At 40.5% G+C, this 26424-nt stretch overlaps 1 protein-coding gene across 3 annotated transcripts in view; it reads left to right on the top strand.

The window, feature by feature from the left end:
• The window catches only part of runx2b (RUNX family transcription factor 2b), a 60561-nt gene extending 35082 nt beyond the window's left edge, over positions 1–25479 (top strand). For 2 of the 3 annotated variants that reach the window (XM_065256328.1, XM_065256329.1), the window contains 3 exons: positions 11790–11963; positions 15697–15858; positions 20353–25479. In XM_065256328.1, coding sequence (XP_065112400.1) covers positions 11790–11963; positions 15697–15858; positions 20353–20840 — 824 coding nt within the window. In that variant the 3' untranslated portion in view covers positions 20841–25479. Of the gene's footprint in view, positions 1–11789; positions 11964–15696; positions 15887–20352 lie in introns of all 3 variants that reach the window. The other variant, XM_065256330.1, reaches the window with a different exon arrangement.
• Positions 25480–26424: the final 945 nt, after the last annotated feature.

Genomic DNA, 26424 nt, shown 5'->3' with positions numbered 1-26424 from the left:
CTGCTTTCCTAATTCCTCTGATTTGCTATCGGATCGTCTGCGTTTGTTTAGACTCGCTTGTCCAAACAGTCCCTCGCGCCGATCTACGAACTGTCCAAGAAAGCTCAGATCATATATTTCACACTCGTTTTCGTTTTTTTCATTGTTCCTGGATCAGTTAATCTGGATAAACAGACTCCCCAGTCATCCCAGAACTCCTGAAAACAGGAATTACTTCATTATGCCGTGATCTCCGCTCTCTGATTCTCAACCTGAGATAAGATCTGTGTCAGCAGAGGACTGGATCACATCCCAAGGGGCCATTTAAACATCTGGAATGAATGTGTTAGCGCTTCCGCTCCGTGATTGGACAGGGAAGTGCTAGCTATCAAAAATCTCACTCCTTTGGCTGGGGGATGATGGGAATTTTTGGGACTTTCCCTCCAGCAGTGATATCATCTGGTTTCCTGGCCCTTATAAATACGTTTCCTCAAACAAATGATGGCCCTCTGCTAATGTCTTCACTGCAGATCACTGGGATCATGCTAATATGCTAAGATTTTTTCTTTGGTCAATAAATTTTCTTTTTTTCCAGGGGTTTTATTTGTAATATATAGGATAGCATTCAGGAATGTCACAAGACAGGCTCAAAGTACTTTAGCTAGGCAAAATGTGAAATGTTTCCGCATTTATAGGTCACTTTGGATATAAGTGTCTGCTAAATGAATGAAACTAAATGTTAATGTGAGCTACGACCACAGCTTGATGTGCCAAAATGTGTGACAACTGCTAAGGGTAGGAAGAAGCTTATACACTGTAAAAAATAACTTGTTGGCTCAATGAATTATTTTTTAGTAACTAGTTCCACAGAAATTTTTACGTTCACTCAATTTCTGACTCCAAAGTGTTACCTGGATTGATGTTTTTTAGTTGGCCCAAACTTGACTCAAATATAAAAAAGTATGTTTGCTCAACTAGCTTTATAGCTCATTCAACTAAAATATTTTAATCCGTTGAATCTTTAAAAACTTACAGTAAATACTCTGTCAATTAAAATTTAAGTATTTACTCAATGTTTTATGTGTTACTTCAATTAATATTTATTATTTGGACATTTTAAATAAACTTTTTAAAATTATTTATCAAATAATTTATGCTGGTGTTGTTAAGTCAGAACATCTGAAGGGCCATTTTGAAGAACTTCTTTCGCCATGCATCCCTCTGGTCTGCCTCTCTCCACATCATCACCGCCCTGGTTTGATAAACAGAGGAATATAAATACACACACACACATACATAAATACATGTTTAATATAATAAAGCTTGACGGTGAAAGACTTTATACCCTAAAATTGCCAAATTTCCCTCAGACATCACACCTAATTGAATGAAACACTATTGGGCGGTTTTCTCGGACAGGACTTATCACTGACTAAAATATTGACATCTCTTAACATATGAGTGCTATTGTTTTGTCTGAAAATGCACACCAGTATTGTATTTTATAAGGTTTGTTTGTAAAAATGTCCCAATTAAGACGGAGTAATAAACCCTGTCCGGTAACGTTAACTAAAATAGCTCCACTTTAACTCGGACACATAACATAACACACCTTTATATAACTTATATCTTTACAAAAACGTCGCGTATTTGCGTCTTTGCCAATTAATATAGTCTAAAATTAACATTTATTTACAAACACTTACCTGACGTGAACTTGAGGAAACGGCTGATGACTTGTGTCCTTTTGTAAAACAGTGAGTGATTCCTGCTGTTAGGTGCGGATTAATCTCAGATGAAATGACCTGTGATCCAGATCCTTCCGAGTTAAGACATTTTAAATTAAAAACTCACGCACATACTGTACATACACAAACGCACGCGAGCGGGTCGCGCGCACGCGCGTACACACACGGGTATATTTAGAAGTTTTATTTAAGATTGCTGTCACGGGTGAGACCGGGTGAAACAGGATGAGGCAAAAGGTACGGATCCAAGTGCAGTTTATTCCAAATAAAGTGAAAAACAAAAACCATGGGACACAAGGGACTGCGACATCTAACAACAAACCACAAACACAGAATGAACAAGCAGGGTATATATGAATGACCAAGACCAATGACAGAGCAGAAACAATCAGTAACTAGGACAACACACAAGGGGAGAAGCATGATCACAATGAATATCCATGGTTACAAACAAGGGGGCGGAGACACTAATTAACACAGGGAGCTACACTAGGAACAAGGGTATACATGCACACAAGTAAACACAGGTACACAGAGACATGAGTATAAATCAAAACACAAGTATCACAAAACACAGGGACACAGGGAACACGTTACATAGCCCCCCCTCTAAAGGGCGGCTTCCAGACGCCCACCAGAAAGAAAACCCCCCAAAGTACATAAGTCCAGGTGGGCGGTGGTAAGGAGGTGGACCCGGGGGAGGGATGGTGGGCCAAGGCCATGAAAGTCCAAGGGCCAGGGCGGAGCCGCGGGCGGAGGCAGGGACCAAGGCGGAGCCGCGGGCGGAGACAGGGACCAAGGCGGAGCCGCGGGCGGAGACAGGGACCAAGGCGGAGCCGCGGGCGGAGCAGGCAGCCAGGGCGAAGACTGGGACCAGGGTGGAGCCGCGGGCGGAGCAAGAACCCAGGGCGGAGCCGGCAGAGCAGGAACCCAGGGCGGAGCCGGCAGAGCGGGAACCCAGGGCGGAGCCGGCAGAGCGGGAACCCAGGGCGGAGCCGGCAGAGCGGGAACCCAGGGCGGAGCCGGCAGAGCGGGAACCCAGGGCGGAGCCGGCAGAGCGGGAACCCAGGGCGGAGCCGGCAGGGCCCAGAGAGGGACTGGATACCAGGGTGGTGCTGGTGGTATCGGAAACCTGGGCAGAAGAGAACAGAGAGAGGCCCTCTGGGCCTGGTTAGACAGGGCAGTGAGTTCACATATTGTCATCATGGACCAGGCAGTGAGGGCAAGGAGCTTGGGGACAGCCATCGTGGGATAGGCAGAGAGTTCTGTACTGGCCATAGTTCTGGTGAAAATAGAAAGTCTCTGGAGCTTCGGGGTGGCCACACTAGCTGACCAAAGAGGCACAAGGGACTCACTCGGCACAGATGACTCACTCGGCACAGACGACTCACTCGTCTCAGGGGCATCAGAAGACTCACTCGTCTCAGGGGCATCAGAAGACTCACTCGTCTCAGGGGCATCAGAAGACTCACTCGTCTCAGGGGCATCAGAAGACTCACTCGTCTCAGGGGCATCAGAAGACTCACTCGTCTCAGGGGCATCAGAAGACTCACTCGTCTCAGGGGCATCAGAAGACTCACTCGTCTCAGGGGCATCAGAAGACTCACTCGTCTCAGGGGCATCAGAAGACTCACTCGTCTCAGGGGCATCAGAAGACTCACTCGTCTCAGGGGCATCAGAAGACTCACTCGTCTCAGGGGCATCAGAAGACTCACTCGTCTCAGGGGCATCAGAAGACTCACTCGTCTCAGGGGCATCAGAAGACTCACTCGGCTCAGGGGCATCAGAAGACTCACTCGGCTCAGGGGCATCAGAAGACTCACTCGGCTCAGGAGGATCAGAAGACTCAGGGAACTCAGAAGATTCATGGGAATCGGGGAACTCAGAAGATTCACTCGGCTCGGAGAATTCAGAAGATTCACTCGGCTCGGAGGACTCGGGAGATTCACTCGGCTCGGAGGACTCGGGAGATTCACTCGGCTCGGAGGACTCGGGAGATTCACTCGGCTCAGAGGACTCGGGAGATTCACTCGGCTCAGAGGACTCAATGGGCTCAGATGACTCAATGGATACCTGGAAAGCATCATAGAAGACAGAGGAGCAGTACGCGGACCACACACTCCACAAAGCCATGCCAAATATGGAAATTATTGAGTGCAGAGAACATACCTCAGACTTAGTATGCACCACGGAGCTGGAAACCACAGGACGGGGCACCCCGGCCACCCGTACAGATACCAATGGTACATCCATCAGGCTGGTGATTAACTGTCGGATTTTTGGCAGTGCTGGAGAGTTCATCAAAGCAGTTTGGTGAAGTGGAGTGGGTGTTGCAGTCTCCGCGGGTCTTTCGGCGGGGAACTCCCATAAATTCCATCGGCCACGGTTATGCATATATCCCACGAAGCCCCAGAAATCGAGTATTTGTAGCCCGTCGACCTCTTGCTGCGGTACGGGTTCATCGAGACATTCATTAAAATAATTTTTAAGCTCAGAGTCACTAAGGTCCAGGCCAAGCGAAAATGACCAGAACGTTTGGGCGAAACATCGCACAGATTGCCCCTGTTGCCGGAGGGAAGTCAGGTCGGCGAGCGCGTTCCACCATTCTTCCTCCGTGGTGGGGGGTGAAACTTGCACTCGGATACTGCCGACACGGAGCATGAGGACACAGAGAACACACCAGGGAACTTGGGAAATCACGGGAACGAGGAATTGCTGCTGGATCCTGAGTGGTGGTTTGTTCTGTCACGGGTGAGACCGGGTGAAACAGGATGAGGCAAAAGGTACGGATCCAAGTGCAGTTTATTCCAAATAAAGTGAAAAACAAAAACCATGGGACACAAGGGACTGCGACATCTAACAACAAACCACAAACACAGAATGAACAAGCAGGGTATATATGAATGACCAAGACCAATGACAGAGCAGAAACAATCAGTAACTAGGACAACACACAAGGGGAGAAGCATGATCACAATGAATATCCATGGTTACAAACAAGGGGGCGGAGACACTAATTAACACAGGGAGCTACACTAGGAACAAGGGTATACATGCACACAAGTAAACACAGGTACACAGAGACAGAGTATAAATCAAAACACAAGTATCACAAAACACAGGGACACAGGGAACACGTTACAATTGTTATGATATTGGGACTATTTCTCCATCCGCTCCTTCAGCTCTGAAGTTCAAATTCGCATGCAGTCCGGTTATAACAAATGTAAAAGATATGAAACATCACTCAACAGCCATATCAATTAAGTGCAATCCTAAAATATGATTTAAAACATAACCCTTTCATTGTTAAGTATGAGAAATTAAAATGAATTAAATCACGTTTAAACGCCACAGAGATATCAGAGCCAGCAGTCGATTTCTGATGCGCTTGCCGAGGCGAGGCTGCGCTGGGCGGGGTGTGAGCGCTTAAGGGCCGGTGATTTTCTGGAGCTCATATGGAGCTCATCTCCGTCCGAAAGTGTCCGAGCACACTTTTAAATAGACGTTATCTTTATTAACCGACCGCATATTTAAACCTTAAGCACATACATTCACGCCTGAACAACTCTTACAATTACATTTTGTGACCAAATAACAGTAATATTATGAGCATTTTGCTGTCAGGAAACATAGCTGTCATAACTCCACATATTTACCTGATTTGTCTTCATTAGTTCAGTCAACATTAGCCATTCTGAATGTTGACTGGATTTGAAGATAACCATTCATTTAATGTTTTAAACACAGATTTATCTAGACTTAAAATAATATGTCTTCTCAACTAGCTCAAAGAAAAAAATAGGTTTAACTTATATATTGTTGCCCGTCCAACATTTCATTAATTGGATTTTTTACAGTGTATGCTTATATCTGGGTCAAAAAAACAAACATTTTAGGATTCCTTGTGTTTAGTGTACACTGACAGAAGAAATGTTCCCTAGCTGTGACTTGGGCTGTACCCTTTCAAATAGTACACCTAAAGAGGTCATATTATGGCGATTTTCCATTGCATAGTATGGAGCTTTTCCACTAGGTGCAGTACGTGATACCTGATACTTTTTTTTTAGTACCACCTCGTTCGGGGTTCCAAGCGACCCAAGCTGATACAAAAAGTGATGCGAAAACACTGTAGATCACTGATTGGGCTGAGAGAATCGTCACAACCAGCATCATTGGACGGAATCGTGGAATTGGCAAATTAACACGGAATCTAGTGTTAACGCGGAATTTCGCGGAATTTTACATATTTTGAATAAAATTCTGTTTTTGTGTGGGAGAAGAAAGTATGTCTGGAGGACTGGGAAGTAAATCTGGGCGAAACACCCCCTCCCGTCGTTTCAGACCCCCTCCAAAACACTGAAATCATGATGAAGCGGCTTTCCACGACTCGTCAGCGAAAAAATTCATAAATGCGACGCTAGGCACTTAGTTCCGAGCAGTTCCCACATGACTTTCATGTGACCGGAGAACTGTTAATTTGTAAGTTTTGTCAACATTCCGTTCGCTGTGAGTACAAAGATACATGCACTCTCTCATCCACATCTGTCTAACTGCACCCATCTCACGTGCACGCGCTCTCGCATCCCTCCGAAGTCCGAACACAAATCCTCATGTATTTGTTCAGTTTTATGCATTTCAAGCGAGCTGAGGCAAACTTAACTATACCTTGCATTTAAAATATAATCATCTGCATCATGGCGCCGCTCTCTGTTTCTTTTTCGCTCGCACGTGCAACGAGCTGCGTGCTCATGCTGTCAGATCACTAACCTGTGTATGTTTGTACAGTAAAGTTATTTGCATTTCAAGCGATTGTGTTTAAACTATGATCGCGTTCCGCTGGACCGATGTGTTTAAGGCACTTCTGAAGGCACCACTGCTTTGACACCTTGTTGTAGCATTCTGCAACAACAATAAACAATGCATTGAATTGAGTTGTGTTTATGTGTGTGCGTGCGTGCGCACGCACACGCGCGTGTGTAAATGAATGTTTTACAGTCATTAAGTAATCGTGTTATCCCGTTTTCCCCCCAAATCATTTACATTTTAATCATTAACATTAAAGGCACACTCTTTTTGTGACTAAAATAACAGTAAAGGGTAAAATAAAAATTCAAAAAATTAAAACGGATAAAACGGAATTTGGGAAAAAATGAAAGTGAATTTGGGAAAAAATAAAACAGATTTTATAGGGCCCAATGAGTGAAACCGGCTTCTGAAATTAAATAAGGCATGTTTGGATTTGAATTTGTCCATCAAGATTTGATTGGATCATTTGAAGTTGGGTCGTGTTTAGGGATGCATAATGATTAATTGCGATTAATCTATAGCAGAATAAAAGTTTTTGTTTACATCATATATGTGTGTGAACTGTGTATAATAATCATGTATATATAAATATGCACACACGCATGTATTATTTTTAAGAAAAAATATGTATATATTAAGTATTTATATATAATATAAATTATACATAAATATACAAATGTATATACACATGTAAACATTTCTTAAATATATACATGCATGTGTGTGCTTTTATCTATACAAAGGTATTATACACAGTTCACACACATATATGATGTAAACAAAAACTTGTATTCTGCTATAGATTAATCGTTAATCGTTCCTAGTCCTGTTGCTAATTGCTAATCGCAGTGATCTTCTCCCGGACCCCACCCACCTGCCATACCATATGACCGGAAGTAAAGAGAGATCGTTTTGAGGAGGGGAGGAGATTTGCATTTTTGATTAAGATTATGAGGGTATATGAATTTTTTTTAAATGATGAAGCTCACATATAAGTCATTTGTAAAAAAAAATTAAATAAAAATATTCTAAAATAAATTCCAGTTTTTCATTTTATTTTCATGGCGACTTTAATGTGTATTAGACTTTTTATAAAATATTAAAATTAACCATACAAATTTATACTGTATTGTGAAGTACTGGTACAGAAACATTTAATATTTTGAGAGAGGAAGTGAATTTTATTATTCTTGTTTATTTTATTTTGGGGTCTTTATTTGAATAAAATGATAGGACTTTCAGCAACAGCTGTCTTGAGACAACTTTGGGTTTTTATGCTGTGACAGTATAAAGATTGTGATGTAAGTGAGACTTGTTACTCGGTTTGCATTTTATCCCCACCTCTGGGATTGAACTTAAAACCTTTGTGTTAGCAGGCCAGATTTTTGAGCACTTGGCAGGCCTCATCTCACCCATGAGATGCTTTTCGGGAGAAGAGTGTAACCAGATGCATTATCCAAATTGAGATGACTACAGTACATACAATATTTCAAAATCCGAAAAAAAAGCCACTGAACATTCTGTAATTCCCATTGTAATGTCTGACTCTGCGATTTTGAGTGTCTCGGGCTCAACACCTCCAGTAGAAAAAACATTAAGAATCACTTCACACAAATCTGCCTTTAAAGGGATTTAGCAGACTCTGAACTCTTTGCCATCAGGATGGAAGCACGTCGAACTCTTGAAATGTAATGGAGACTGGCGTCCACTGTCTCTCCTAACACATAACATCATTTTTAATATGAATCTCTAGGACATAAATCCACACAAGCACATCTTTGTCCGTTTCATTTCCCCACCAAAAATATATGTTAGTATCACTGTCTGGCAGTTTGTCATGAAAAATTACAGTTATACAAATCTACTGTACTTCACAATGGGTTGAGATATGTTAGCGTCTACATACGTCATGTTGCTTGCTGTCTTTATTTACACGTTCAACAAAATAATTCAGTGTAAATGTGCACTCTGATTTCATTCCTGTATAGCTACAGTAAATAATATTTATGTGCAGCAGAGAAAAAATCGTTACCTGTGAAATGATGACTGAAAGAGGAGTCGGCTGTTGTGATTTATTATTGCAATTCGTACGCGTTTTACTAAGTGGCGAATTCGTATTAATTCATATAATTCAATTTTTATGATTTGCCTTGACCCCTGTGATGTTGGGGTTAGGGGCGGGGTATTGTTTTTTTTATGATAATTGTAAATTTTTGCACAATTACCTTCGTACAAATTCATACGAATTAGCCACCGCGTAAAATATGTTCAAATTCTCGTAAGATCAGGCTGGTATAGGGCCCTATTTTAACGATCTAAGCGCATCATCTAAAGGGCACGGTGCACGGTCTAAATGGGCGTGTCTGATGCCACTTTTGCTAATTTAACGACAGGAAAAAATTTTATGCGCGAGCGGACGGTCGAAAAGGATTGTACATTATTTTCCTAACGAGTAATGGGTGTGTTTTGGGCGTAAAGTGCAATAAACCAATGAGAGTCTTATCTCTAATCCCCTTTAAAAGCCAGTTGCGCTGGCGCTGTGCGTAGTCCCTATTTAGATGACGGACCTTGTAAACTGAAAAACTAAGCGGAGGAAGTAGACCACCAGTTTAAGTAAAATGTAAAAAAATTGTTGTTTTCATTTTTATTGATTTTTTTTTATTAAAACCTTTAAAAGCCTTTTTCTTTCAGTCATAGAAGTACAAATAGCAGGCTTTGAATTGCTGTAAATGTATTGATATCCTACATTATCATTGTAATTTCATAAAATAATTTCAAATATGCAAGAAAAGGTTTGAACTCTAAAAATACAAACGAGACATAAAGGATTTACAAACGTGCAGAGAGCCGAAGCGTTTCAGCACTAGAACAGTGCCATGGGATTTTTTACAAAGCATTACTTAAAATGTTTCTCATCTTACCATATCCACAGGTACAGTGTCATCATGTACAATAAATCCGTAAGATAGCATTTAAAAACATTTTAAAATAGATGCATTTGTTTAAAGCAACGCATGTATTTACTTACCAGGCTACAGGTGAAGCAGCTCTTTGCGCCTTCTAACGTCTCATAATTAGTCCTCATTTATGTCCAAGAGACTCAATAATAATCTTTTACATTCAATACTTTAATCTTATATATTTAGAAGCCTTTTTGTGCTGCGCATTCATGTATGTGATAAGCAAACCCGCGTTGTCGTCTGAACACACCTCGTTTTCAGACCATAACGCCCATGGGCGCAAAAGGGGGCGCAAATGCATTTGCTATTTAAACAACGTGGCGCTAAACGTGAAAATAATAATTGCGCAGGGTGGAAACTAGCAAGAGACACTTGCGTCACGCATTGCGCTGCATTGCGCCGGGTGTAAGATAGAGCCCTTAAACTACAAATCAAAGTTCATTCTTGAAATCTTTGATCTTTTGAAGGATTACTATTTTGTCTATTAAGTGGTGCATGTTTTTAACGTAAGTCAATTATGTCATTAATTTAACTCTACAGTAACACCCTTTTTTCCCACAGCTTTTTTCTACATACACCACAGGTACGCTTACATGGAAGTCACATAATTATAGTCACGTAATTTTTTGATTCTTGTGACACAGTCATGTTGCGCGTTTTTACATGACCGTATCACGCATTTCTGTTTACGTGTCATTGTCACGTATTGGTTACTCAACTGTTTTGTCCTATTTTCTTACCATTGTCGCTTCGGTTTAGGGTTAGATTTTGGTGTTTGCATTAGGATGTCTCTTTAAGTATTGGTTTATACTATTTTTCCTGATTTATTTTTTACATTTTCAGATTTTTAAACCATTGTCGCCTGGAGTTAGAGTTGGGTTTGTGTAAGGATGTCATTTTATGTAAATCTAACCCTAAACCGAAGCGACAATGGTAAGAAAATAGGACAAAACAGTTGAGTAACCAATACGTGATAATGACACTTAAACAGAAATGCGTGATACGGTCACGTAAAATTTACATGACTTACGTGATTTATAGGTACGCAATTTGCGTGATACTTGCTACAGAGCACGTTATGTTACTACGTTGTTTCAGATGATGACGTGTTTGTCCTGTGGTGGCTACCGTAGCTTCTTTATGCGTTTCGAAAGGGAGGTGTAAACTGTGCACGTTGGTTGCAATTCACAATCTCACAGGTAGATGCATCAAAAAATCTACAGAGTGAAGCTTTATGGCTATTTCTGGTTTTACTCGCAAAGGAAATAAATAGCGACGTTTCAGTTTAGCTTTGCGGACAGACTTAATGCAGGAGAATGTTTCAAATTTATATTTAAAAAATACCACGTCTAAAGTTGTATTCTAGCATTACTAATGTACTTAAAAAATGTCATCATGAAGCATCTCCCTTTCTTTGTTCTTCTAGTGCAGCCCGGTTCCTCCAGATCTAAAGGTAGCTCGTTCTTTCGCTGCCAACTGGAGAGCAGCCAAATTCAGCAGCAGCGGTAGTTTTTTTTCTCTCTCCTGTTTAATATTTTCTTTACTGCGTTTTCAGAAAAACTGGTACAGGCTGACACAGGGCCATTTTAATGTGGAAAAAGGGACCAATTGTGTATTAGGTTTATCCCTCTTCTAATTTGCCGAGAATAGACTTCAGGCTATAGACTCTTGTAATGGCTTTCCAGAAAGACGCTAGTCAGTGTCAGGATGCATCCTACAGACGGGAAGTGTATGCGGTCTTGTATTATATGAGTTTAGTTTGGTCTGGGTTGAGCATTTAGTGCGTGTGCCAACGTCGTTTTATGCCAAGCATGGCACTTAATTGATCAAGTAAATGCTCAAGCGATGGGGCAGATTAATAGATGATATTTGTGGGATATGGAAGACGTAATGCGTGTAGCTTTTTCGATGGAAATGAATTTGGATGTGGTTTTATTCCATAAAGGGAAGTCACGGTGGATTGTGGCTTAAAACACCGAAATGCCTTGGGGTAAAAGAACGCTCTTATGAAAGGGGAAATGGAACACCTGTTTCAAACCTGTGCCATGCATATACATCATAGATCTGGGCTGGTGTGGCCTAGTGGTTAATGTTCACATGAAATAGCATTCACAAACCATTTCTACTATGTCCCTGCATATTTCTGTCGTGAAAAAGGCTGTTACAGCAAAATGAGTAAAGTTGATTCTCAGGGGGTTTTTAGATGCAGTGCCTTGATAGTTTTAACCATTAAATTATCTGTATTTCTGAACATCATGTTAGTCTTTAGCTCACAGTGTTATCTTTATTGCAGGACACAGACCAAAACTGGATGACTCGCCGAAAGCCGGACTGTTCTCGGACCGGCTGAGTGAACTGGAACGGATACGACAGAGCACGATGCGGGTTACTGTGCCAACGCAAACGGCACGGCCATCGCTTAGCAGTCCGAATTCCTTCACACCGCAAGGACAGACGCAGATAACAGGTACAAGATCAACAGCACTGCATCTAATGACAACTACAAAACCTGTTTTTATGTCAGATCATAAAAGTCGTAATATGCTATAAACCATCAGGTATATTTTATTAAAAAAAATAATGTTTGTTGTCCAGAAAAACTTGATTTTATGCAATCGCATGATTTAATGCATAATCAGCCAAAGTCCACATATTTATGAGGGGGCCGCATTTTTTAAAAACGCCGCACTTTCGCCACATAAATAGCAGATTTCTGCTCGCAAAATATGCGGGCTGCATGATTTTATAATCCCGCATTTTCGTAGCAAAAAGTCTTAGCATATCTTAGCAGAAAGCTGAAAATTTAGCAAAACACATGCGCAGCCATGTCCCCTGTTGTCATGAAAACGTTAGGAAGTGACGGAATTATGTGACATGAACATCAATAAAAAAGTGCAAAAGCTGCAAACAGTTTTTCTGTTTTCAAACAGTTTTTGAAAGTTCCCGCAATTTTTAATAAAATTGCATAAATATCCTGCATATTCCATCGCATTTTTACGAAAATGTCCCGCCAGATCAAGGATTTTTGCATGCAACAATCATAAAAAATCTGCGTTTTTCTACAACAAGCTTTCCGTTGAAACGTTACCTTGATCTCTTTTTCAGAAAGAAAATCTTTTGATCAATAACTTTTGTAACTCTTTATTTTTAACCTAAAAGCTTGTGTGCTTCATTAACTCTTTCCCCGCCATTGACTAGTAAACATGCCAATTGTTAAGAGAAAATGCTTCCCTGCCAATGACGAGTTTTTCCGACAATCCATGTTTCAGCTATTATCCACCAGATGGTGCTCTTACCCAACCTATAAAACCTGGAAGCAACCCCTTAGGTCAAACAGTTCAAACTATGTGCATGTTTTCATCATCGTTCTGAATCGGAATCTCTATCAAAAGTCCTTCACAAAAACGCAATTTACTGAGCTTTTTGTTCAAAATTTGAGAGGTGATAAAAAGAGAACCAATGAAGGATAGATTAAAGGGTATGTTCTTCGATTTGATATATTGTATCAAACAAAAATTAAGTTTTTTAGCCAGTCCTTCCAGAAAAACACGTTTTCTTAAAAAATGCAATGGAATATGCGGGATATTTATGCAATTTTATGCGATGAAATTGCGTGAACTTGCAAAAATTGTGTGAACTTGCAATAACTGTTTGCAGCTTTTGCAACTTTTCAATAATGAATATGCGAGATATTTATGCAATTTTAAGCGATGAAATTGAGTGAACTTGCAAAAATTGTGGGAACTTGCAAAAACTGCGGGAACTTGCAAAAACTGCGGGAACTTGCAATAACTGTTTGCAGCTTTTGCAACTTTTCAATAATGAATATGCGGGATATTTATGCAATTTTAAGCGATGAAATTGAGTGAACTTGCAAAAACTGTGTGAACTTGCAATAACTGTTTGCAGCTTTTGCAACTTTTCAATAATGAATATGCGGGATATTTATGCAATTTTAAGCGATGAAATTGAGTGAACTTGCAAAAATTGTGGGAACTTGCAAAAACTGCGGGAACTTGCAATAACTGTTTGCAGCTTTTGCAACTTTTCAATAATGAATATGCGGGATATTTATGCAATTTTAAGCGATGAAATTGAGTGAACTTGCAAAAATTGTGGGAACTTGCAAAAACTGCGGGAACTTGCAAAACTCTATTAGCAGCTTTTGCAGCTTTTCAATGATGAATATGCGGGATATTTATGCAATTTTAAGCGATGAAATTGAGTGAACTTGCAAAAATTGTGGGAACTTGCAAAAACTGCGGGAACTTGCAAAAACTGTTTGCAGCTTTTGCAACTTTTCAATTATGAATATGCGGGATATTTATGCAATTTTAAGCAATGAAATTCTGTGAACTTGCAAAAATTGTGGGAACTTGCAAAAATTGTTTGCAGCTTTTGCAGCCCTTTAATGATGAATATGCGGGATATTTATGCAATTTTAACCTATGAAATTGCGTGAACTTGCAAAAATTGTGGGAACTTGCAAAAACTGCGGGAACAAGCAAAAACTGTTTGCAGCTTTTCAATTATGAACATGCGGGATATTTATGCAATTTTAATGATGAATATGCGGGATATTTATGCAATTTTAAGCAATGAAATTGTGTGAACTTGCAAAAATTGTGGGAACTTGCAAAAACTGCGGGAACAAGCAAAAACTGTTTGCAGCTTTTCAATTATGAACATGCGGGATATTTATGCAATTTTAATGATGAACATGCGGGATATTTATGCAATTTTAATGATGAATATGCGGGATATTTATGCAATTTTAAGCGATGAAATTGCGTGAATTTGCAAAAATTGTGGGAACCTGCAAAAACTGGAGGAAATTGCAAAAACTGTTTGCAGCTTTTGCAGCTTTTCAATGATGAATATGCAGGATATTTATGCAATTTTAAGCAATGAAATTGTGTGAACTTATGCAATTTTAAGCGATGAAATTAGGTGAACTTGCAAAAATTGTGGGAACTTGCAAAAACTGTGGGAACTAGCAAAAACTGTTTGCAGCTTTTCAATTATGAATATGCGGGATATTTATGCAATGAAACTGTTTGCAGCTTTTGCAGCTTTTCAGTGATGAATATGCAGGATATTTATGCAATTTTAAGCGATGAAATTGCGTGAACTTGCAAAAATTGTGGGAACTTGCAAAAACTGCGAGAACTAGCAAAAACTGTTTGCAGCTTTTCAATGATGAATATGCGGGATATTTATGCAATTTTAAGCGATGCAATTGCGTGAACTTGCAAAAATTGTGGGAACTTGCAAAACCTGCGGGAACTTGCAAAAACTGTTTGCGTCACATAATCACGTCACTTCATAATGTTCCAATGGCAACAGGGGACATGGCTGCGCTTGTGCGAAATAAATGCAACATTATTTAACTTTCTGCTAAGATATATGTGATTTTTGCTACGAAAATGTGGGGATTATGAAGTCATGCAAGCCCTGCATTTATGCGCACGGAAATCTGTAATTTATGCTGCAAAAGTGCGGCGTATTTGAAAAAATGCGGCCCCGACATAAATATGCAGACTTTGGCTGATTATGCATTGAATCATGCGATCGCATAATCACGTTTTTCTGGAGGGACAGTTTAGCAATGAAACTGGTGTTCTTTAAAAAAAATCCTAATTTAAAACTTTAATTCACTCTATAATGCAAATTAAAATTACACAATCTTTTTTATATTTTGGAATCTCAGCATGCATAAATCACATGAAACAAATGATGATTTGTATAACAAAAAACACTAAGAACTGTTCTCCTAAGTCAGGTTATCATTTACAGCGATCATGTATACACATCCAACCAAGCATTTCAATTTATCCAGTGTGCGTAACTCTAAAAGTGTCTGTTGGTCTAAGCTCAAAGTGGTTTATCCACTCTGAAATCGCACACCGCGACATGATGGACACATGGAAGCCGAGTTCAGACACCCCGAGGCAGTGCTTTCTGTCACGGTGAGAGCGCAAGATATCACCTGTCCTTAATTAGTGATCTGAGAGCGTATGTCCCGAGTTACCAAGCTGTGTGTAAGACCTAAATCTGAGAAGCTGATGTGCCGTGTACCTCTTATTTTCCAGCATGACAGGTTAAATGATGAGTCATAAATGATGTCAGCATTCATTTGGGTTTTCCCAAACCACACTTTGTACATAACTGTAATGCAAATGTATTTATCTTGGTCTTAGATCCACGTCAGGCTCAGTCTTCACCACCATGGTCATACGACCAGACCTATTCGTCGTACCTTAGTCCAATGGCCTCTCCGTCCGTGCACTCCACCACCCCGCTCTCGTCCAGCCGAGCCACGGGTCTGCCCTCCATCAGCGATGTGCCCAGACGTCTCCCAGGTAACCTTCAGCCTCAGACCTCCAGCAGGTGCGCCCCATACCCCTCCCCTAAAACACTGAAGTGGGCGGGGGGAAGGGTTGGGCCCGTGTTTTATTGTGATTTAGGGTATGGGTTTAATTAAATGCTTCTCGTTTCGTAATGTATTTTTTGGTATACTAACAGCCTGATTTGCTTTATTATTGATGTAAATGGCTGCATTAACATATTTTGTATTTTTAAACTACAGATTTAGAAAATTCAAATATATTTATGTATGATTTTTTTCACTTTCCATCTTTTACATGCAATATTGTACTTTTATTAGGGCATTAACCAGAAACACACGACTTAAAGAAAAACACATAAGGCTATTTTTTTAAATGATCGCTTTTCTGTAATGGCCTGTCAATCATCTTAAAAACAACATAGACTTAAACATTCATGTCATAATTCATTAGAAACACAATCTCACATCAGTTTTTATTAGCTTATAGTGCTGTGGATACGTAAACGGAGACGCTTTAAAAATTGGACTAGGCCGAGAGTGTATTTTTAAAACTCTGGGAAGAAAAAAAAACGTTTTCTTCTCGTTCCACGGCTTTGATCCTGTGTAGGATATCGTTAATAACAGACCAAGACATAATAAGAGGCCGGTGGCGGGCAAATAAAGTGGCTTTATAGCACAGAAATGTTCTGAAAGAACCTTCTGGAAACTAAAGGCCACTCGGTGCCCGAGCTGCACGCACCCCTTAAACTAATTTGTCCTTGTGTGCCCTGCACACACACACAAACACAGAAACGTACCCTGTAAAGAATAAATGTAGGCAGACGAGTTTCCAAACACCTGTTTGAAACGGTGCCAGGTAAGCATTTTCTCTCCCTCATCTACCGGTATTTGACACCCTTTTCATTTCTCAGAACCTCTGTAGATTTAAAGTGATTAAATAAGAATCTCTCTCACCTTGGAGATGGTTGGCAGCTTTTGGACACCTGCCACACGCCCCGTCATGTTTAATTAATTTGGGGATATCATCCTTTCATTCCACGCTGGCACGCTTTGTGCTTTTGTTAATAATAGGTTTGATGTAAGATAGGGACACGCTTCTTTGATGTGTTTTGCTGTGGGTGCTTAACCGTAAAGAGTAACAGTGAAAATATGCATTGTTGATATGGAGCGCAGAAACAAAAGATACAGATACTCCCAGAGTATTCGCCTTGGGCCAGAAACTCCGTGCAAAAACACAAACGCACACTTGCAGAGACAAATTTAGCCATTTGTAAGTGAACTCGTCTGAAAATCTTAAAGGGATGTTACGTCAAGGTGTTACAAACCTGTAAAAATCTCTTTGGAAGATATTTTAAGGAATGTTTGTGACAAAATTGTTCATGAGCCTTATTCACTTCCATAGTGTTGGGTTTAGGTGTAGAATTAGGATGAAAACAGCGGTTCTGGCTAGATGGGTTACAGCTACGGCCTAAATCCAGTAAAATGTTGGGTTTGGATGTAGAAATAGAATAAAACAGCACTCATCCAGCGAGATTTCATGAGATTTTGGCCGTTGTTGTATCCCTTCTAGCCACAACCAAGTTTGTGATCTGTAGACAAGACAATCCATAACTTTTGTGTCTCTATCGCCATCTCTGTTTTTAAATACTTATCTCTGTTTTTATATACTTATCTTTATGCGGGTCGAAAATGTAATAATGTCAAACTGATATCTCTTGAAAAATTCTACCAAATCTTAAGTCAGCTTATCACTGTGAATCTTGGTAAGGTAAAGAGAACACTGATTTTTTATGTTGGGGTGAGCGGGGCAGAAACTAACGCGGGGTTAATTGTAACGCAGCTACTTAACATATTTAAACAGGGCCAAGCAATCTGTGCTTGTGGTCTTTTTCTCTTACTGTCATGTGCGTTCACACCAGCCGCGGTAGAGGCGGCAAAAACGTGCTAAACGCGTGTAGTTGGACGCTTGAACATTTTAAGTTTACTCGCTTCATTCGCACGTGAAATTCTAGTCATTTCGAGACATTCACACGAAAATATGCGTCATGGGAGGACTCCGCTCGCTTCCTGTAATCACGTCACTACTACAGCAAGGTCCTGATTGGTTAACGCAGTGCGGAAATCCGCCAAAGTTCTGATTTTTCAACTCGTGTGTTTCCCGCGGCCATGCTCAATTGGCCCTCCGCGCGCAGGATGCCTAATCGCGTCTTTGCATTGACTTACATGTAAATCACCTACGCTTGCCGTTTTACCGCGTTTGGTGTGAACACCCAGTCAGAAGATGAATTTGTGAAAAGTTTTGATGTGTTTCCGATAAGATATTTAACAAAAAGTGTTTTGGAGGCATGGAAGTAAATTTCTTCATCTTATGTTTTATTTGATTTCTGAGTTGGGTGTGTAAGTCACCAAATCCAACCTTATATTATTTTAATCACTTTCTTGTTACTAAAACATAACACCATTTTGAAACATGTCAGCAACTCCTAGTAACTGATAGCTGGGATTGAAAAATTTTTACACAGCGGGGTCAGTTGTCACACAGTGTTACAATTAAGCCTCGGGTATACAATGATAATGAAAACAATGTAAATACTATTCATCGAAATAATAACTGTTAATACAATATCAGGGGAAATAACTCACAATTATGATTTTTTTGGTCTTAATTGTGCAGCCCCTTCAAAAAAAATATTTATATGAATTAATGTATAATACAAGGATGGTTAGATGAAGGATCATGGATGGATGAATGTGTGGATATCTATCTATTGTAGGCAGATATAGAAACAATATTCACCTTAGTATATAGACAGATTTTTTTTTTCAGAATATTTATATAATTATTTGTGTTTTTAAAAAAATCTAGCAGATGTTACAACAAACCCTCTGTTTGTTATGAACCCCACCTATGGGGTAAGTTGTCACATTTGCACTCCTGTCACTTTCGGTGTAATTGTACGATAACCGTGGGTCCCACAAACAAACTTTAAGTGTTAATTTGTAGCAAAGATGTGTGTTTTGATTGTGTAAAAAAATTATTCATCTAACGTAAATATTTTTTTGAATGACAGAGCCAAAGTCAAAAAGCATTAGATTGTGTCGCGCTCTCCCCTATCTTGAGATACAAATACAGATTGCAAGTTTAAAAAAATGCATTTTATGAAACAAATCCTTACTTATTTAAAGTGTTGTCTAGCATAGCTGTTGCAATAACAAACAGCTGATAATATTACGTTCAGGTAATGTTTATATTCAGGTATCTGCTATAAACATGTCAGCATTAACCAACCTGCTCAGCGAGATTTTCTTTGACGTAATAGTAGCTTCTCTGAAAATTCATTCGAAAGCCCTTCATTCTTGTGATGCATAATGAATTGTGGCCTGACACATTTCGTAATACAATGACACTAAAGTAGCTAACATGCATAATTACCGTATAAGCATTTGTGTTTAAACGTTTGCATGCCTGCCAAATACAAATAAAAGTAGTTTTAAAAACTAAAATTTTGTTAAAATAAGAGATTAAAATGTATGTTCTGTGTTACTTGTCTTGTAAATAACCTATAATTGTTTGATTCCCGTAAAACGAGTCATTCTGCCAAATACTACCAATACAATTTTTTACGTTCGCAGCATCTGTTCTCCGTTCAAAGTCGTCTCCTGTCTGGCTTTGTGGTGTCTAGCACCAGTAAATGTTTTAGTGCAGTATGTAAAGAAAAAAAACATTCAGGGCCTTTTATTCAGCGCGCACACTCTGTGTAGCCCGGGGCGAGAAAGCCATTATTGTCAGCGGCTCAAACCAAAGTTTTTGAATATAAAAGAAAAAGCCGAGACGGGGGCTCAGGCGACAACCCATGCCCCCGCAAATCGCCTACGTTTAAACGCGCCACCCAGTAGGACTACAGATGCAAACACGATGACAGAAAAGACGTGCTGTGATTTATGAGGGTTATGTTTGTTCCTTCGAACTTTGGCTTTAGGTACAGACCATTAGTGGTTTCTGATTTTTGGAGGCAAATAAAGGATATGTTAAGGACAGAAGGGCAGATGGGCAGTTTAGCATGAGCCCACATCAGTGCAGACGGGTCTGTCTGTCTGTCTCTACCGGGCTGCTTTGCGCCCCTTAAAATGTTTCCAAATGTGTGACCGATTATGCATCCTAACTGCGTTTTACGTGCTGCAGGCAGGCAAATACAGACACACACATGCACTTTTTGTATTTACAAAAACAATTTAAGCATGCAAGCATACACATGCATATGAAAAAGCCCTAGAGACACAGATGAAGTGAGACGTATAACCGCATACATGAATACACATACACATGCACTTGTCTGTGATGAAAGACAAACCGCAGCAAAGTTAAAACAACCAATCGATAAACTATTCTCCTTTGCATGTCTGTCATTTTAAGTTAACGTCATTTACATGTTTTTATGCAAATAAAACCCCTACTAGAATCGACCCTGTTTGTACTGCTCACTAACGCCAACGTTTCTCTCGACAGGTACGACGGATTTGAGTCCTTTTCCTGGCCAATTTGAACGTCAGTTTCCCGGATTTTCCTCACTCACAGAAAGCCGATTTTCCAGTCCGAGGATGCACTACCCGGCCACATTCACGTACACACCGACCCCCGTCACCAGCGGAATGTCGCTCGGCAGCGCCCACTACCACACCTATCTACCCCCACCGTACCCCGGCTCCAACCAGAGCCAAACTGGACCCTTTCAGAGCAGCAGCACACCGTATCTCTACTACGGTGCCTCATCCGGTTCCTACCAATTCTCCATGGTCCCGGGGGGAGATCGCTCGCCAAGCCGGATGATGCCGCCGTGTACGAGTGCCTCCACGGGAACGAGCCTCGTCAACCCAAATCTCCCCGTCCAGGCTGACGGAAGTGGGGGGGTGGAAGGAGACGGTAGTCATAGTAACTCCCCCACTTTGCTTAATCCTGCTGGTAGAATGGACGAAGTTGTTTGGCGGCCATATTGACGGGACAGCGACAAGCCTTTATTAAACAAGCGGCATGGTTTTAAAGCACAACGTTACTAGGATTTCCATCCTGTCTTGCTGAGCGACTTTCTCTGCCTATGTTTTCGTATCATTTTTTTAGAGTATTTATAAACCCGTTTAATGGGGAGTATTTTTACATTGAACTGTTTTGGCTGTATAACGTTACTCTGGACTTTCTGACCTCTGGGAATTCCTGTTTTTGATGGGGTTATTTGGAATTGAAGAAACAGAGACGGTTTAAGTATTGCATTAGCATCGTTGTATTATTTATATGGCACGTCTTTAATTAAAGCTGCAATCTGTAATTTTTACGGGTTAAAAATCAACAAGAATCGGTACATAAACAGTCAGTCTCTCTTTACCTTGCAACGGTTCAAAACGTTAAGCTTATAATAATTCAAAAGTCGGATTGTGTGGGAAACGTCAACTTGTAACGTCAAAAGTATCCTGCAGTTTTATGTTTCGAACAGAGATGGCGACAAAGAAAAAACGTTACAGATTTCAGCTTTAACAAATCATTCAAAGCACTGAACAGCAAGCGGTTTTAATTCATCTGCATAAGACATTTAGTAAAAGCAGATGGTGATCAAAATCGATTTTTTTGTGCTTCCTTTAAATTAAGCTTTTAAGTTATGTGTTTGATAAAAGGTATAAAGTAACTTATAAAGCCATAGACGAATTAATGTATTTGGAACATAGAGGGGATATTTTTGTAAAGTGTCTATGTTCAAGTTTATGCAAGTAATTTAACTTTCAGTGCCTTACCGATTTTAGCATATTGGCATTTAGGCTCTCTGTGTACACTAGAGGTCTTTCGGGTTCAAAAAAATGTACCTGACCCGAAATGATCCAAATTACTTTTTATCCATAAATAATGCATAAATATTTATTTCAAAAGAAAAACCCGACCCAAGACAAACCCGAGAACATTACACCAGAGTCCGAACCGAACCAGTGGCAATTTTTTTTAACCCGACTGGGCCCGAATGTAAACGGCACCAACGTGTGTGCAGTCTGCATCCCGCACACACCAGTCAGACAGAAAGAAACCCCATTGGTCTCGCATCCAATTTGGCCCACTGCTCCATTGGTTTTAATCTGTTATTTGACGATGACACCAAGGTAATGCAAAAATTGCAAGGGGGGGGGGGGGTGTTGGAAAAGGACTTGATGGACACACACGCAAAATAGTTCGGGTCGTCTCGGGTCCGTTTGGCAAAAACAAATTCATTTTAAATCATTTTCATTTTTACTTAGATCTGAAAACCCGAGACATGATGCCGCTATTCTTATACCCGACCCGTGCCCGAGGCAAACATTAAACTTTTAAACCCGAACCCGCTCGGGTTGGACCTCGGGTTTTTGGATCTAAGTGGATTTGGCCCCTGCTTCATTTGTTATCTGACGATGACACCAAGGTAACCGCTTACAGTGTGTATTCAAAATTGATTGACAGGTCTGTCTCAACGAAAATTAACCTACCGACAGCCACACGATGTTACAAGCGCTCTTGGCAAACAGAGGGGGGGTTGGAAAAGGACTTGATGCACACAAGCAAAATAGTTTGGGTCGTCTCCGGTACGTTTGGCAAAAACAAATTCATTTTAAATAATTTTCATTTCTACTTAGATCCGAAAACCCGAGACATGATATCGCTATTCTTATAACCAACCCGTGCCCGAGGCAAACATGAAACTTTTAAACCCGAACCCGCTCGGGTTGGACCTCGGGTTTTTGGATCTAAGTGGATTTGGCCCCTGCTCCATTTGTTATCTGACAATGACACCAAGGTAACCGCTTACAGTGTGTATTCAAAATTGATTGACAGGTCTGTCTCAACGAAAATTACCCTTCTGACAGCCACACGATGACACAAGCACTATTGGCAAACAGGGGGGTTGGAAAAGGACTTGATGCACACAAGCAAAATAGTTTGGGTTGTCTCAGGTCGGTTTGGAAAAAAATTCATTTTAAATCATTTTCATTTCACTTAGATCCGAAAACCTGAGACATGATGCCGCTATTCTTATACCCGACACGTGTCCGAGGCACACATGAAACTTTTAGACCTGAACCCGCTCGGGTCGGACCTCGGGTTTTTGGATCTGAGTGGATTTGGCCTCTGCTCCATTTGTTATCCGACGATGACACCAAGGTAACCGCTTACAGTGTGTATTCAAAATTGATTGACAGGTCTGTCTCAACGAAAATTAACCTACCGACAGCCACGTAACAAGCGCTCTTGGCAAACAGATGGGGGGTTGGAAAAGGACTTGATGCACACAAGCAAAATAGTTTGGGTCGTCTCGGGTCCATTTGGCAAAAACAAATTCATTTTAAATCATTTTCATTTCACTTAGATCCGAAAACCCGAGACATGATGCCGCTATTCTTATACCCGACCCTTGCCCGAGGCAAACATGAAACTTTTAAACCCGACCCCGCTCGGGTTGGACCTCGGGTTTTTGGATCTAAGTGGATTTGGCCCCTGCTTCATTTGTTATCTGACGATGACACCAAGTTAACCACTTACAGTGTGTATTCAAAATTGATTGACAGGTCTGTCTCGATGAAAATTAACCTACAGACAGCCACACGATGTCACAAGCGCTCTTGGCAAACAGATGGGGGGGTTGGAAAAGGACTTGATGCACACACGCAAAATAGTTTGGGTCGTCTCGGGTCCGATTGGCAAAAACTAATTCATTTTAAATAATTTTCATTTTTACTTAGATCCGAAAACCCGAGACATGATGCCGCTATTCTTATACCCGACCTGGTCTGAGGAACACATGAAACTTTTAGACCCGAACCCGCTCGGGTTGGACCTCGGGTTTTCAGATCTAAGTGGATTTGGCCCCTGCTCCATTTGTTATCTGACGATGACACCAAGGTAACCGCTTACAGTGTGTATTCAAAATTGATTGACAGGTCTGTCTCGATGAAAATTAACCTACCGCCAGCCACACAATGTCACAAGCGCTCTTGGCAAACAGATGAGGGGTTGGAAAAGGACTTGATGCACACACGCAAAATAGTTCGGGTCTTCTCGGGTCCGTTTGGCAAAAAACAAATTAATTTTAAATAATTTTCATTTCACTTAGATCCGAAACCTGAGACATGATGCCGCTATTCTTATACCTGACCCATGTCCGAGGCACACATGAAACTTTTAGACCCGAACCCGCTCGGGTCAGACCTCGGGTTTTCAGATCTAAGTGGATTTGGCTCTTGCTCCATTTGTTATCTGACGATGACACCAAGGTAAACGCTTACAGTGTGTATTCAAAATTGATTGACAGGTCTGTCTCAACGAAAATTACCCTACCGACAGCCACACGATGTCACAAGCGCTCTTGGCAAACAGAGGGGGGGTTGAAAAAGGACTTGATGCACACAAGCAAAATAGTTTGGGTCGTCTCGGGTCCGTTTGCAAAATCAAATTCATGGGGGGGTAGGAAAGAACCCGCTTGGGTCGGACCTCAGGTTTCCGGTTGAAGTGGACATGTGAAGACCTCTAGTGTACACTATGTTGTAAAAATGGGCTGTTCTTTATAGCAGTCAATGGTACCAAATGCTCTTTTACTTTTAAAAGCTTTCTATCAAAGAAATTGTCACAAATGCTCAAAAGTGTTTGCCGATGTGCTAGATCAAGTTTTCTTTAAGTAGCATGCATGTTCTGGGATAATCTATTTAGCACTTATATTTCTTAACTAGAATCAGCTGGGACAGGTTTCCGATGTCTTTCCTGATAACTGGAGAGGTTAATAATACCAAAGACTTACGTGGTACATGGCACTATATTTACCCAATGCAGCTGGAATAAGCTCCGATAATTGTTTATTTGGGATATAATGTAGTCATATTACAATTTTTCAAACATGCATTGGACCTGTTGGTAATGTAAGCTTCCAGATTGATGACTTTTTTTCAAAAACCATCCACTACAGAATCATTTACCCATCTGCGATTGTGTAACTTGGTTATGTTCCTCTAGTGCCTTATACACAAACTATACAAACCTCACTGAACTGAAAGCTTTAATTTAAACTCTGCTTATAAAGCCTTTATTTAAGCAATCGAATGAGAAGACCAAAGCTCTTAGCCATTTTTATTACCTGTTTGTTTACCTGTACATTGGTCCAGTATTGCATCTCTTGTAGGGATTGTCCGGTAGGGGTAAGGCGTCTCCGAGTGACCCCACCAATGCCGGCCCTGTTTCACACGCTCAGGGTGTTACAAGTCTTACAAATCTGAATAGCTGTGAGTGTGTGCGAATTGTTTACAACATTCTGAGCGTATGTTGTATATCACAGGAGGAAAATACACACCCCTGTTTACGTATTATTATGTTATTTCTTTTGTAAATGAGTATTTATCTGACAGGTTAACCGAGCGAATTTGTCTCTGGTTCTTGCATGCTTTGATTTCTTTGCACAACTGTGTTTAAATTATCTGGCTTTTCCTCCCTGTCAAGCCTGTTCGCTTTTATCCACGGATGGAATAAAGGTTTGAGGGAAAATCGATCATGACAACAGTGAAAGAAATTGGCTTTTTTGATTGCTGTATGTTGACATAATAGTTTTCTTTGTAAGGAAAATAAAAGATTTTGCAATGATCCTGTCCGTTCGTAGTATTTATCATAGTTTCCTGGCTGTACCACCCTATTCCTTTTTCAATATATCATCTCCTTCATTAAACTTTCACCTCTCTTTTTCCTATCCTTGACGTTGATTTAAAGTCACAACGGGACTTTGGTGAAAACTAATGGCTGAAGGTACGCGCATCAGGTTGTTCCATTTACAAGGCGTTTCATTGCCTTATCATTGAACCTTGGATATACCTGGCCGGAGATTAAAGCTGGGAAGCGACCGCACTACTGTAGAACGTACAGACTTGGACCGCAGATTGGATCAACATTTGCTTTGGAGAGTCCTGCGAGTGCACGGCCCACTTCGTGTGCCGTCTCTTACTGATCTCTGTTAAATCAAGCATTGAAACCAGGGCTGTTACACATTATTTTAAGACGTAACAGGCATAATCAGAGAGCGCTCCATCTCCATTTGAACCGGGAGCCATCCTGGGATTTTCCTGAATATGAAAATGCACATGCTGGAAATTGGGTTTCAGGTTCACGTTCTAGACGTTCTGATCTGCATTCAGCAATTAAAGTGATCCAGAGAGGATGAAAAACAGCCATGTGATGTTCTTTAATCTGGGTGGATAACTAAATATCTCCATTATACATCTTTAATGATACAGTGGAGTCTAAATGTCTGAGACCGCTAGTCAATATGTATTATTTTGCATGTTTATGATTTAAATATAATGTTTTTCATTTTTCAGAAATTGTATATAACAGAGTCAAAAGTTGAATGAAGTGAGTCTGAGTGTTATGAGAACAAAAGCGACCTTTTGTAGAAATGAGTTAATATGCTCAGTGTCACAAATGTGCTTATTTGATTTGAACATTTCTTTGTTTTAAATCCTTAAAGTTTCAGGTTTTTTTTCAGGTTTAAATTAGATTTTGACTCCTGGATTTTAACTCTGTACTGTCAGACTT

The sequence above is a fragment of the Paramisgurnus dabryanus genome, chromosome 12 (assembly GCF_030506205.2).
Source record: "Paramisgurnus dabryanus chromosome 12, PD_genome_1.1, whole genome shotgun sequence".
NCBI classification, from domain to species: Eukaryota; Metazoa; Chordata; class Actinopteri; order Cypriniformes; family Cobitidae; genus Paramisgurnus; species Paramisgurnus dabryanus.
Note: the sequence above shows the minus strand (reverse complement) of the source record. Positions and strands in the feature narration are given on the sequence as shown.